The 15,021-nt window shown below is 34.5% G+C and overlaps 1 protein-coding gene across 4 annotated transcripts in view; it reads left to right on the top strand.

The window, feature by feature from the left end:
* The window catches only part of DIAPH3 (diaphanous related formin 3), a 217,587-nt gene that overhangs the window by 54,111 nt on the left and 148,455 nt on the right, over positions 1-15,021 (top strand). For all 4 annotated transcript variants that reach the window (XM_065678158.1, XM_065678159.1, XM_065678161.1 and 1 more), the window contains 2 exons: positions 815-1,153; positions 1,692-1,806. In XM_065678158.1, coding sequence (XP_065534230.1) covers positions 815-1,153; positions 1,692-1,806 — 454 coding nt within the window. The remainder of the gene's footprint in view (positions 1-814; positions 1,154-1,691; positions 1,807-15,021) is intronic.

Raw genomic sequence — 15,021 nt, forward strand, 5'->3', positions numbered from 1 at the left:
GGTTTCCATATGGCATCAGTTGCTACTTAGCATGGCTACTTCCAGCTTCTACGACTGTTTTTCTCCTGATTTTGGTCCTTTTTTGTTGTATTTGATATTTGTTCATGTATTTCTTTCATTAGTAGAGCTGAATTGTTAAGTGTCTGTTTTGCCAGTGTCTGCTCAGAAATTTAAACCAATAATACTGCTGTGCATGTATTCATTTGTATTTATTGCTATTTCCTTTTAAAAATATTGTCTTTTGTATGCTGCATTTCCCTTCATTTAATAAAAAAAAAAGATTGTTTCAGCTTGTATTTATTAGTTGAAATGTTGATTAATACTTTCACCAGTAGATAAATATTTCTCATTAGTTCCTTTGTCATCTTTGTCAGTTACCTTTTTATTAATGTTTGAAGGCCTATGAAAGAAATTCTCCCAATAGTGGAAATAAATATATTTTTTCAGAATTACTGAAGTACTAAAAGCCTATCTTGATGAAGTATAGGTGTCCTCCCAATACAGAGTAAGAAGTCAATGTGTGAGACAGCTGCATTTTCTTGAAGTAATTTTTTTCATCATTACTTTGTGCTTTCAATTCTATAGAAAATATTGGAAACAATGTTGTTTACAATATTAGAAAATATTTGTTGAGAATTCAAATTAGAAAATAAAAAGCAAATTTGCCTCCTTATAATTCATATTTGGTGGTCCTGTGGAAGGAAAAATGGCACTAACTTACACCTGGCTTGCTGGATTTAATCTGTAAACTATAATTGTTATGACATTCTGTTGATAAAAATGTGAAGCTGATTATAAATATTTTCTTTATCAGTATGGCTCCTTACCACCTGGTTTTCTTCCATCATCATGTGGAGATGCATCTGTTGTTCCACTGGAAGTTGCAGGACCACATCAAATTCCACCACCACCACCTCCTCCACCGCTGTCTTCTAATGGAGCAATTCCACCACCACCGCCTCCCCCTCCTCCTCCACCACTTTTGAATGGCTTGGGAGTTTCTCTGGCTGGTGGTAGTCACCCTCCACCACCACCTCTCCCAGGCCTGCTGGGAGCACAATGGTCTCCACCTTCATGTACTTTGCCATTTGGAATGAAGCCTAAAAAAGAATTCAGACCTGAGGTTACCATGAAAAGACTCAACTGGTCCAAGGTAGTACTGATTGATATAAAATCTTATGTAGAGCTTAGGGTAAATAGATTGTCAGGAGTAAAATTTATATAGACCAGTTGTTATGTTAGTTAAAATTAGGAAAGATATGAATATTTGCTGCCTTTAGTTTTCATTGTTTTCTAAAAACTCTGTTGCATTGACTCCTGAATCATCTGGGCCAAATATATGTGAAGTTCTGAGATGCTTGCCGAAGTCAGTTCTGGTCTAGAATAACACAACCTTGATACCACCATGCTTCCTGGATCCTACTATGCCTTCTGTTTTAGCATACTGTTTACATTGAATCAGTTACTGCCCTGTACTGATAGCTATACAAGTTTCCATGTGTCTTACATCTATCCAACTTGGACTGTGGAAAGAGGCATTGCCGGTCTCTCCATTTGTCCTTATTGTGAATGTGTTATGTAAATTTCATGTGTTTTACAGGGCTCTTGAGTATTTAATTTGCTTTAGACTCTACAGAACGGTATTTTCATAGTATCAAAATAATTAATTTTGTTTCATCTCTTAATTGTAGATAAGACCTCAGGAAATGACAGAATCCTGTTTTTGGGTTAAAGCAGAAGAGGACAAGTATGAGAATGCTGATATGCTTTGCAAATTGGAACTTACATTTTGTTGTCAAAAAAGGGGTAAGTAGTTGATTGCTTTAATTTTCAGCTTTTAGAGGTATCTTTAAAATTCTTAAGCTTAAATATACGAAAAAACCAGAATATAACATTTTGTGGATTTTAATTGGAATATGTGAAGATAATAATTTGAAAAATTGTAGACTGGTTAAAGCAGTAATATTGAACTATTTCACTTAAAGGGTGACAGAAATTGTGTGACCTAGAATGAAAATTTTGTTTATCCTCAGAATACATATGTTAATTGATGTGTTCTGTGTCTGTGAAGGAGGAGAATCTTTGAAATATTTTATTTTTTGATAAACCTGTAGCAACATAGATCTTTGTTTAGTTTCTTCAGCTTTTAAAGCTTTGTGGTAGAGCAAAATATGTAAATGTATTCCTGGCTTTAAACCTTTTCTCTCTTTCTGTAAGTCAGTCATCTTGCTAGTAGTTCAGGTTATTCTGCCCCATGTATAAAATGCTTGTATTTCTACTGTTTGTCTTGACGTTTCTTCCTCACCTTTGATTGGTATTGGACACCTGGTACTTTAGTTCAGCCAAAGAGGTGTAACGATTAATTCCTTTCCAAATTGAAGAGACATTATTATATTTTCAGTTCATGTTACAAATTTCAATTTTATATTTTTATTTAATCAAGTGTGTGGAATTTTCAACTTTCTTCATTCTTTTTAGGATGCTTTGTTGTGTATTATCCAATTTATTTTTTTTTTTTTTTACAATAACCAAGAACTTTATCGTGCTTATGTCAAAGCAGGCTTTTTATGCTCTAATGGTATTTCTACTGAGTTGAGTACTACACTTTCTTAATGTTGATACTTAAGAATATTGTGCAAAGATAAAAAGGCAAGAAAACGTCACACACCACAGACATTTTTGCTTAATCTACTAGAGTAAGTCTAAAAGATAATTGTGGTGCCTTATTAATGTTAGGAGAGTTACCAACAAGGTTCCTTGAGTTAATGAGCTGGAAGATTTAAAAGCTGCTGAAGGAAATAGTGTTTCCTATGTGTAATTAAAAAGTAAAATTTGAGAGACAAAATGGTGTTCAGACCAAACATGTTAATAGTGCAGAGGAGAATTGTGAATTTCTTCAGACAGTGAGGACATTAAAGTTAACAAGATTAACATCCTTTCAAAGTTGAACTGAATGTACTGGATACACTGTTTTGGCAAAATCTAGTAGAAGACACTTATCTACAGTTGAAAAATCAGTGAAATGTACTCTTACACCAAATGGAGGTGGTGTGTGTGTGATTAATAGGCTATCACCTACAGGGACAAATTTCTTTCTCTTACAGGTGGAGCTTACTGCTTAATCATTTTTCTTAAGTCTTGAAATCTCTCCTCACATGGGTGATCTAAGTGTGCCATCATCTTAATTTTCAAAGGAAGTGGAGACACTAAAGACTTTACTTAGAACAGCAAGTAGGTCTCTAAAGGGCAACATGGATGGCAAATTTTTTTCAAGAGTGATTTACAGAAATTTGAACAAATAAAGACAGCACCAGACATCTGTCTCAGATTACTAGCAGCATGAATTTGAGTATGAAGGATAGCAAAGTATTGCTTGTTCTCATGGCCATGGGGAGCAGTGGTGCTTGTTTTTAGCTTATACATAACTTATTGATAGTAATAAAACTTGCCAAAGAAATTGGAGACATCTAGTTTCTGTCACTTCTCGGTCTTGGGGAAATTTAACACCTTTCTAGATTTAACCATTTAACATGCTTTCTAGAGTGACTTGCTGATGACAGTCTTGGTGACTTACTAGGGGAAATGTTTTCACTGTGCTGCTTGTTTAATAAAAGTAACGTTGCGGTGGTGGTAATGATGAGTCCATGAAAGCTATGGTTAGTATATGGTATTTTCATTCTTTGGTTGTTAAAAAGCTGGTTTAGCCACTTTGCAGACATTGAACCTTTTGTGAAAGTAATGTGTTTTATAAAAATTTACACTTGGAGCTGGAACAATGAGAAACATGAAAACATCAGTTGCTGATGGTGTTCTTGTAGTAACTTAGTAAAGACAAAGTGTAATTTATTTACTTACTCAGCATTCTTGTCTCAGAATAAATTTGTAATCTTAAAGAAATCTGAGATAATATACATGAGAGAAGTAGGCAAGGGAATAATGGAAAACCAACTCGTTTGTCAGGAAGCCATATAGATTTATTAATACACAGGGGATGCGGGAGAAGAATATTAGCTTGGAATCTGGAAATATGAGTCAGTGTGTGGATGGAATATTTGCAATATGAATACTTGAAAAGATTTGTGACTGAAACATATACATACATTTAAAATACATGTAAGAAAACATAAGAGTTAATTGTAAGATGCCCCAAGCAACAAACAAAAGATTCTGGAAACCTCAAATAATTAATTAGCTCTGTGTCAGCAGCTGAAAGAATAAAAGTAAGTGGTGAAATCACTGCCTTAAAGCCAATGTAGAAGTATGCTCCATGGCTCTCTCCCTGGCTGGCAGGAGGAAGAAGAAAAAGAAAGTAATTGAGAAGTTCTGAAAATGATGTGACAAATGTGAATGCTTTGCATGAATGATCTTTGGTTTTCTGATAACTTTTCTTTTTAAAGGCAAAAAGAAGGATTGATATGAAGGTAGGTTAGAGAATTGAGAGAGAAATATAAGAAATATCAAGTGTTTGAGATTTATCAGGATTATACTTGTGGTTGCAAATCAATGAAGAAAATCTGTGAAAAGCCTTTTTGGCAACAGTGGTATCAAAGGAGTCTCTTACTGTAATTCTTTGAAAGCATTAAACTGAATATATGACAATGTTAACTGGTATGTGAAATATGGAAAAGCAGAGCTGGAGCAAACCTTATGTACTTTTATCTGAAGCCTAAAAGATAAGATGAGCAAACAAAAATGCTCATATTTGAATGACAGCTTCTCTATATTAGATGTTGAAAGCCTGATGGAAAGATAATAATCACTGGTGTATGATGTTAATCTGCTGCCAACTTTGCTGGAATGATTAGACGTACAGGCAGGGGAGTGTCACTTTTCAGAAGAGATAGCATGAAAATCTTGGTGGGGGGAAAGCAGCTTACCATGCAAAACCTTGTGAATGGAAATGCTTTCTAATAAAATAGTAGTGTACTGTATTAATAGCTCTTAAATCAGATGATGATTGTAATGAGAAACTATTAAAAGAGATTAGAGAAGCTGCAGGTTTTGTGGCAATAAAGTGAGAGATTTAACAACTCCATATAGGTTTAGTCAATTCCTCATCAAGATGTTATAAGAAGATAAATGCTTTAAATGCAACAAATTACTGTTTCAAATAATTCTGTATCCAGTGTGAGAAGGAACTGTTCTGGAAATGGGCTTGAGCCACGCACTGGATCTAGGAGGTTGGAGTGGGAGAGGAGGAAAGAATGATCACTGCCTTAATTTTGTACCATGAGAGAACTATCCAAGTCAATCTATTATACAAGCACTGAACTTCAGGACAGGGAGCTATCAAGCAAGCAAGATATTCATGCCCGCCAACAACCCAGAGGCTATTCTGATAATGCCATCTTACAGATTTGAGTAAACTTTGTATTATAATTCAGAAAAACCCTAACTAAGGCTATGGGGCAAAAAATGATTGTGACTTGATGGGAAGGTTAAAGACAGTATTGCAAGGAAAAGGATAGCATTAAAAATGTGAGAGCCTGGCCATATGAAGCTAACGGGGAAAAATCATTAAATGTACCTAGATAATGTAAGCAGGACATTATTGACATGGTCTTTGAGGATGTGAAGGGTCCTTCAGCTGATACTGAAAAGCTTAGTTAATCTACTGAAAATTAATTTAGGTAGGGAGTGGGTGGAACCACTTTGTTAACAACTTCAAAAATTTTGCAGGTTCAAAGAAAATTAGACAAATTTAGGTCCAAAGAAAATAGGAATGAATGTATTTGTAGGAAGATGAGATGCCTTTTCAGGGAAATGAGTAGTGATAAGGCTGGCATAGTGTCTTTTTAAGGAACATCTCCTACTGCAGTTCTTGTAGGAAGTGCAGGCCTGGAGGGATCACTGGTCAGACCCATTGGGGCAGTTATTAGGTTCTTAATCATGGATGTAGTAATACCCATTTGCTTGGAGTAGTTTGAAGTTACTGTGTTTAAGACTCACAATGCTGAAATAATTAAGTTTTGATATGCAAATTCTTGGTCTTGTCAATTATAGAAGGGAGAAGAGTACTGAAACATCCATAAGATATGTACTTAGTTTTTGGGGATAATCTGAAGAGTACTGATGTGGAGAAGATAACATCAGTAAGTTGGTGGAAGTCTATGAGTAAGTGCAATTAATGTAGTGAGATTATAGTAGTTAGGCTTAATGTTAGATGTGCGTTCAGGATAACTTGAGAGAACCAGTTACGTGTTACCTAAAGTCATGTTGGGTGCATGAAGTGTTTTGTCAAAGGGGATTTCTAGACTTAAGAGGCTGCATGGAGTGTACAAGAAAGCGCCCTCTAATCAAAAGTAAATCTTTTGAAGCATTTAAATACAGTTTGTTTCATGTATGCAAAATACGAGTTTTCTGAAATACATGTTTCGTAGGTGGTGTGCTGTGTTTATAGATGTCCTATTAATAAATTGATTTGACTTTATCCAGCAATTTTTTTACATAATTATGTTTGAAGTGTTAAAGTCCAAATGAGGATTAAAAATTGCAGATCAAGCGTACAAGAAACCACTCCTAAATTCTTCATTATTTTGAGCAACTTGCAGATAACTGCAGTTAATAGAAGATGGCATGGAAAATTAGAAATTTACTTTTCTTTCTTGTCTAGATATCAAAGGGAGCTGATCTAGTAAACTCAGGAGAGAAAGATTGCATGATCTTTTTTTTTTTTTTTTTTTTTTTTTTAATCGACTGGGACAGATTTTCATCCTAATCTTATTGGAGATGGCAGTGTCTGATCCCATCACACCAGAGCTCCTGCCAGACTTGATTATTCAGGAATTCAGCACTTGTATGGGAGTTCTGTCTCTGTGGGCATTTGTTGAAATGGTCAATATAGTCCTCTCTAATTTTTTTTTCTTTTTTATTTTCCTCCCCTGTATACTCCGTAACCAAGAACGTCAAGGCCTAAACCGCTATGGTGCCAACCACCTCTCAAATATTTTAAACCAGAAAAGAGAGTAAATGCTAACAAGAGGGTCAGATCACCAAGGTAAATTAGTTTACTGCTGCATTTGACATGCTACAACCTACCCAGCACAAGCAATAGAACTTGTGGTCAACCAACTGAGGATTAGGTGGAGCTCAGTGTCCTCATACTTTCCTCCTCTGAAGGAGGATTTACACAGAAGTTGCTCCAAATTGTGCTTCAAATAAACCTGTAAGACTGCCAGTAACGTAGTCTAGTAACTTCTGATATTATAGCACTAATTTAAGTGTACAAACAAAAGTAAAGCCCGAGTTTGGCTGCTTTGCAGTATCACTCAAACTACTCTTTAAACCAAAATTAGTCTAAAAGATTTTTGTATATAAAATGGAAAAAGAAAAAAATAGTTTACTTCTGAAGAATGCAGGAGTCAGTCATAGGCATTTGCAAAGGACAGCTACCAGTGAGTTTTGTAAATCACTGAAATGTCAGTGGTATCTTGAAATTTCAATGTGTCATCTTTCCATGGAGAAGGGATGATATATTCACTGTTGCATCGGTGGTAAATACATTAGCTGTTTCTATTCTTAGCAGATAGAATGATCTCTGATTTTATCTTATTTAGATATATGTCAAGTATATTTGTAATGTACAGATTGATATGGAAGAATCAGTGAATGAATATACTTCTGTGGTGGGTTGAGCTTGGCTGGCTGCCAGAGGCCTATCTAAATGCTCTCTAATAAAAATGAAAAGCCTGTCCATTGAGATCATTCACCAGTTACTGTCACAGGCAAAAGAAACCCAATTTTGGTAAAATTAATTTAACTTTTTTTATTTTATTAATATCCTATCACAGATGGGAGAAGCCTTCAGTTGTTCAGATGGTTAAATGTCTTTAAAGAAGTGGGATGTGAATAACTTCTAAAATCTAAGTTCATATCCATGAATATATGGCAAAGAAAAAAAATGGAAACTCATAGATAACATACCAATGGTTGGAATAGTCTGACAGTAGCATTTGTTTTGTAGTTTGTTTCTTTTTGAAGATATAAACTGAGGCAGATTTTTTCATTTAATCCTTTTCTTTGGGAATTTTTTAGGATGAATTCTGCCTTGAATTTAATTGTTGAATTACAGTGTCATTTGTACCCTAACCTGAGTATGTTAGAATAATACATAACATCGGATCATTAATCTGGTAGGACTGTGGAAAAGAGGCAGTCTGCCAGTAGAAGTTCTAAATAGTTACAGAAAAAAAATTGTTGCTGGAAAGGGTCCTTTGACTTGTATTTTCAGTTAGGAAATGCTGTGTCAGGTAGTGGAGGGGTGTTGTTGAAGAGTTTGTTATTGTACTTGTAAGTAACTACCTAAGCACAGGTATTAATTTTACCTTAAATTTATTCTAGCTTACTTTAATTTTTTTTTTTGCATAGTTGCAGTATGTGTTGTTATTAGGTTATTGGTTCTTATCTTCTACATAAAGACTATTTAATATTTCCTGTCAGCTTCAAAACAGATCGAGTGCTTTCTTTTCTCTGCAGTGAAGTGCCTTGAAGGAGTAGTTCCTGTAGTTCACCTTTACCTTTTTCTTTCAGTGTTTTTTTTTCTTTTTTGTAGTTGATTTCTACCCAAAACGCAATATTAGTCTGCAGTGAACTCCTGTTCGAAAATATGACAATATGTGCAAGCTAACAAAGCATTTCACTCACATTCAACAGCACTGTGGTAGGAAAAGCCTTCAAGGGCTTTGTGTTTTAGAGGCAAGAAGAGTGTTCCTTTATTGATTTCTAGTAGAGAATGTTTTTACAATGTGAATAAGTGCAATCTTAGAGGAAACGGATATTATTTTCATGTGTCCAGAGAGCGGAAGAAAGTCTGCTCAGTATAAATCCTAAACTATAAACACCAATAGAATGGAAAACCAGCTTTGGAAGTTAAAATTCAAGTTAAAAAGAGGTCATTACAATTTTATTTATTTAATGGCAGATACTCGCTTTAACAACTTGCATGTTTGTCCTTATACCAACAAGGATCTTGTGAGAATTAATTTGGCGTTTGTATCACACACAAGGTGTAAAGCTCTGTATACCTACTGCAAGCCTATTTTCATGGAGTTTACCTACCTTTTAGTTTTGTTATGTGATGATGCACAATGTAGTGTTGAAGAATTTCTAATCTAATGCTACAAGCATTTATATCTGACTAAAGGTAACATATGTAATGGAATCATCATTACAACAGTGCTTTTATTGTAGACTCTTTCATGGTGAGTTGAGAAAAATAATTTAAATGCAAGAAAAGAAATGTTTAGAAAACCTTATTTGGCAAACCTTCAAAGTCACTGTTCATGAGAACTACTAGCATTTGAATTTCCATTAGTACTACTTTTTGCCCTTTAGAAAATCTGCCATTTATTTTTTTGGTGAATGGCTTGATGCAGGGAAAATTAATTTCAAAGACAATTCATTTTAAAAAAGAAGAAACCCCCAAATTCTCCAACAAGGAGATTGTGTTAATAGAGCAGTGAATTCCAGATAGGCAGCTGTTAGACAGTATTTAGGTAGACACTGGAAATCAAGGCAGAATATAGCAGTATATTTGGCAGAGCCTTTGATTCTGTTTGCATTTGAAGTAGTTCTCTTGGAACAATATTTTAATTTATTCATATGTGAAAACTGTTTACAGACATCTTGCCTTACCCACTAAGGAAAGCTCCTCTTTACCTGCTAGCTCCCTGTAAGTATGATCTGATGTTGTCTTATATGTAACCTTTTTCTTAATTAAAATGAGGTCTTATATAAAAAACAGGGAGTTGATGACTTCATTTGAGAAATAGACTTCCATCGCAGGCTGCTGTTCTGTGATCTCTACATGATAAATTTCTCACATTTTCTTCATTCTGTGTAGATTCTTTTATTCTGTAAATATCTTGCCTAACAGACTTTTTAAGGGGACTCTTTCAATACATTTTATGAAACAAACATCACCATAAAGGGTGTGTATTTTGTGAATATCCTGTAGTTGATTCTCCACCTTCCCATTAATAGCAGTCAGGTTCTGAAGGTTATGTAAGAATGGAGAGAACTTAATTGGACTGAAATAGTAGGAGTTTTTTTGGAGGGGGTTAAATTGGAACTTTAGCAAATTATTCTTTTACATAGGAGATAAACTAGTTCAGCATTCTGAAAATTTTCTTAATAGGACAGGATGTGCTTGCATGATGATGTTATTGTTACTTATTATCTGGCATAACAGTTAAATATTTACATTGAAACAGTTGTGTTTTCTTCTGAATCTGTTTCAGTTTCATTTAAATTGAGAGAATGAAGACAGTGGGCAACATATTCTGTAACTTTTAACAACTCTGTTTCTGTTTTATGGCTTTGCTTCCTCTGTTTTCCCATTTTTACGTAGTACTGGGGCTCTACTTTTCTTGTCATCTCACAAGATAGCTCTACAGCCTTACTCACCTCTAACAGCACCTGAGTAATGAAACTTTGAAACCTTATCTGTTCTGTTATTCAGCTTAACAATTTTAAAAACTAAATGTGTCCTGCTGTGCAATCTGACTTGTCCTTTGATAAGGAAGTGCCTCTTTCTAAAATGTAAATGTGTATGTGTAGCTGGCAAGGGTAATAAGATAGAAGGAGCCTAGTTAGAGCAACTGGTTATCTTTGCAGTTCCCTGATTTGTGCTGTATTGCCTTGTGGCACTTCAAATTTGGCTGCAACATACTTGATACATGTGCAGCAGAAAGTTGCTTTTTTGTTGATGGCATTTCAGTGTAAGATCTCAAAGTGCTGGGTCATCTATTCGAAACAGTGAGAAGATGGAAGAAACAACTAAATGTTCAGCAAGATCGTTTGAATGAAAGCTGCTATCAAAGCTAACAAAATGGAGGGTAGATACAACCAGATTCCATGAAGAGAAATTGAATTCAAGGCTCAGTTGCACACAGCAGGAGAAATCTTAGCATGTATAGTTCAATTGATCTATAATGCTGCAGTGAAAAGAAATAAACCTGGATAGATATAGCTGAAACTAAACTGGGTTTGGATCATCCTAATTGCAAAAAGCCAACTTTATTGGCAGCAGTAATCTAGTGGCATGAACTAAATTCTTCTTTTAATGCTCTATAGAAGAGAAACAGTAGTGATAAATACAGGATTTGACTTGGTCAGACTGAAAAAGGGGAAGATAGAATCCATTCGCTGCTACCAGTTGACTTTCAGAATGCACCTGAGTCTTCCTTATTCAGCAAATTAATGGAAGAGGTAGTGATCAAATGGGGTCAAATGGTGAATTAATCTGTGCTGTGCAGATGCATACTTTATAATAAATAGAATCTGAACTACTTGAACAAAAATAGTTTTTTTGAGAATAGAATATTGGCATGCAATGGTAACAGAGAATTCTGATCTTCAGATAACTGTTGCTGAAAGAATTTGGGAGTATGAACGAAAACTCAAAGTATGGAGCATATTTGGGAGTAAATAAAAGGCTTCCTGAAACAACTGTGGCAAAATAAGTTAGTATGAAGGGAATAAGAGAAATTAAGGAGAAAGTGTATCTTGTGTCAAGAGGCTATTGTGCCTCTGATTTGTCAAGAAAATACCGTGATTCATTTTGCTAGAACTTATGCTTACCTTAAGGGTGAAATGGAAATAATATTATACTTAACTTCCTTAAAAATAATGACAAAAAAGTTGTATATTCATGCCACTATCAGCGTTTGTTCTGGACTGCCTGTATAGCTCTTGGTACTTAGGAAACTCCAGTCTCTGAAGATACGGCTTTTTCTTTGATCACCAGCTGGATTTTCCTGCTAACTCAGGGAAATATTTGTATCCAGTCTTTAGCCGGGGGGAGATGGAGGGGGAGAATTCATATAGATTTAGGCAAAGTATAATTGTGCTGCAAAAAGCACATCTACTCATAATGATGCTTCTCATAGCTGTTTATTCATGTCAGTTAGAATGAATGCTTTGTTACTGTTTACAAGTAGAACTAATAAGTGATTTTAATATACATGAGATTAGACTAATTCCTCAAGTCAACGAGGTCTAGTGACTGGATAGTTAACTGTTAAGCATATGTAAACCTAACAGGAAGAGAGGGATAAAATCCTATTCTACAGCATTTAGAGATGTTAATGTAATCAATGCAGAAAGGTCTAGCACTGATGCAAAGTATACTTATTTTTCCCTTCTTATCTTTCCCAGCATTTAAAAAATTTTGGGCTAATAAAAAGATATGTGACCAGATTGTAAAGAAATACTATTATTATTGTTGTCATGTGATAATTACATTTTTCTTGTCAAATAATGGAATCTACGTAGTAGACTGATTATTCAGAATCTCTATTACAATCTACATAATCTTTAATCTCACAAAATTATAGCACAACTTTTGAAGAACAGGAATTCAAGAAGCTTTAATGATAAAAAAATGTGTTTCCCTGAATTCCTGAAGGAATGGGAAATATTCTGGTCAGAGTTTTAAATGCATACTAATTAGAAAACCTTTTAATATTTAGCCTAAAAGTATATTCACAGAAATTGTCTGATATGACAGCTTTGCTAGGTACGTTATATTTCCCATTATCTATTTTTAATGTAGAAATACCAATCCTTTTTTAACATCAGAGAAGATAATTTGCAGTGTAGCTGCACTCAGTTTTATAGCATGGTGTGGTATTTATGTGTTCTCCAGCCAATAATGATGAGAATTCACTTGTAATTCCATCATCACTGCCATTTAGTCTCTATCTAATAGTATGCAGATACAGCTATTTTAGTGAGAATGAATGGTACAATTCTCTCTCACTTGCTTTTTAATATAATACTCTCAAATGCTGCATCTTAAAGCTTGCTTGCAGGGCATGCTTTCTCAGTTTGAATCTCTTTCTCTGTTCACGATTGACTGATCACTTCATTCCTTAATGTACCACAAGAGTGTCTCATAGTACAGTAAATGATCTGTATTACTGAATAACTATTACAGATTTGGTGAAAGATGAGAGAAAACTCTAAGAAACACTGTTACTTTGGAAGTAACATCTGTTGCACTTCTGTAATAATGCCAAAGAGATGTGGTTCTGTAATTGGAAGATACATAGGCATACTTTCAACTAGAAAACATTTTCTGAAAAGCGAGGTCAATGTTATTTCTTGTAAGTTTGTCTTGTCAGTGAAGTTACCAAGTGGCATCTTGCAACCAAGTACAAAGCTTCCTAGTTGATACATGTTTGTTTGGGTTTTTTTTTATGTTTGTCTTTTATATTAAGAAAATCTTTCAACAGAGAATTTGTTTTCAAACAGAGTTGTAGCATTTGATGAGCTATTTATGTGGAGTAGCACATTGAATATTGAATCTTTGAGTATATTTAAATATTTCTAAGTACCGAGGCTGTGAATTAATGGAAAAAGTTCTTCTGTGGGTTAGAAAACTTGTACCCAAGTTACTAGATTTACTTCACTCTTTTTTTTTTTTTTTTTTTTTTTTTTTTTTTTTGTGGTAGTGATTAAAAGCTTTTAACATGCAAATTGTGAAATACTGTTCTGAACACAAATGTGTTCTTATGCTGCAGATTCCAATATAGTCTCCAGTTACGTTTTCCAGTTTGGAGGAAAAAGTTAAGGTGATCTGTACATATTTATTGTGCATCCTGTTTATTGGTTTATAGAAGCTGGAACTTCTTATATTTATTTATATTTTAACAATACATACATATCAATCAGTCAGGGGAATTCTGATGGCTTGTTTCTGTTATAGACTGCTGTTGAAAAATACTGTTTTCTGGTGTTTAATAAGTCTTTAACAAGAAGCTCTAGCTCTTATTTAATGAGCATGAGAGTCCCTGTATCCCAAAGCAAGCAAAGCAGTTTGGTACTGAATAATCTGGTGTCTACAGGTATGTGATGAAATTTCCTCATGCTGTAGATACGTTCATGATTATATTACGAATACAGAAATTTTATCTCATTGTAGTTTAATGTTTTTCTGATAATTGAACTTGGGGCTTCAGTTACTAGATGATACTTGCTTTCTTTTTGCTTTGTTAGTTTACTTCTCTTTCAAGGCTTTCTTCAAAAGAACCAGAAGTTTATTTAATTTTCATGACCTTATGGAATGTGTATTAAACTATCATTGGCCCAATCAATTTGTATGTTTTTCTTGGTAATTTTTATTATTAACTTTTTTCTGTATTAGGCTTGTCCAAAATCATTAGTTAAAATGGATGCTCTTCTGAACAGTCTTGAATAATTGGCATATTACAGGGTATATTAAAGCATATAATCTAAATGAAGGTATGCTCCATTTACCTTTACTTGCAGTCTCATTATGGCTTGAGACTGAGAGTTTAGTGTTTAATATGATGAGTACACAGCTTCTTAATGGTATAACTCATGTGCTTAGACAGTTTACCCTATAATAGTGTAATCTTGACACGCAATGCATTAAAACATCTAAAACTTCATCAAGTATTCCTAATATCCTATTTCTACCACTGCTAATAGACTAAGCAACCTTTAAATGTGTCTAAAGTGTTCTTAGAATTAGATGTAAACTGCAGTGTGTTAACTTGAGATTTCCTAAACCAGAATACGTTGGTAAATACAGTTGTTTCCAGCTTGAGTCTATGAGGTCAGTCAGATCTCTTGGCCTATTGAAGGCTCGTGGTAATACCTACCTTTCCTGAGCAGTTTAACACTCTATTCCCCCAAGAAGAACAAAGCAAACACCACCTCCCCCTTCCCCCAACAAAACAACCTGCCTTCCCTTGCCCTGTGCAAAATTCAATCTCTTATACAGTTAATTTTCTAACATTATTTAAAGACTTACTTGGGATGTAAGTTGAAATCATTTATCAGATATTCTAGGAAAAATTAAGACAGCAGGTACTAATGATTAATATCCAGTGTTTACAAGCTTAAGTTAGCCTAAATTGTATGAACTGGCGTCTAATTCTAAAAACATTTATTTAAATATTTTTGTCAGTATTACTCAAGACAGCAGGTAGAGTGAGGGGGGAAATATGATCTGAGTGACAGAATTAACTTCTTGTTTTCTACTGACATTCGCCA

The sequence above is a fragment of the Lathamus discolor genome, chromosome 4 (assembly GCF_037157495.1).
Source record: "Lathamus discolor isolate bLatDis1 chromosome 4, bLatDis1.hap1, whole genome shotgun sequence".
NCBI lineage: Eukaryota > Metazoa > Chordata > Aves > Psittaciformes > Psittacidae > Lathamus > Lathamus discolor.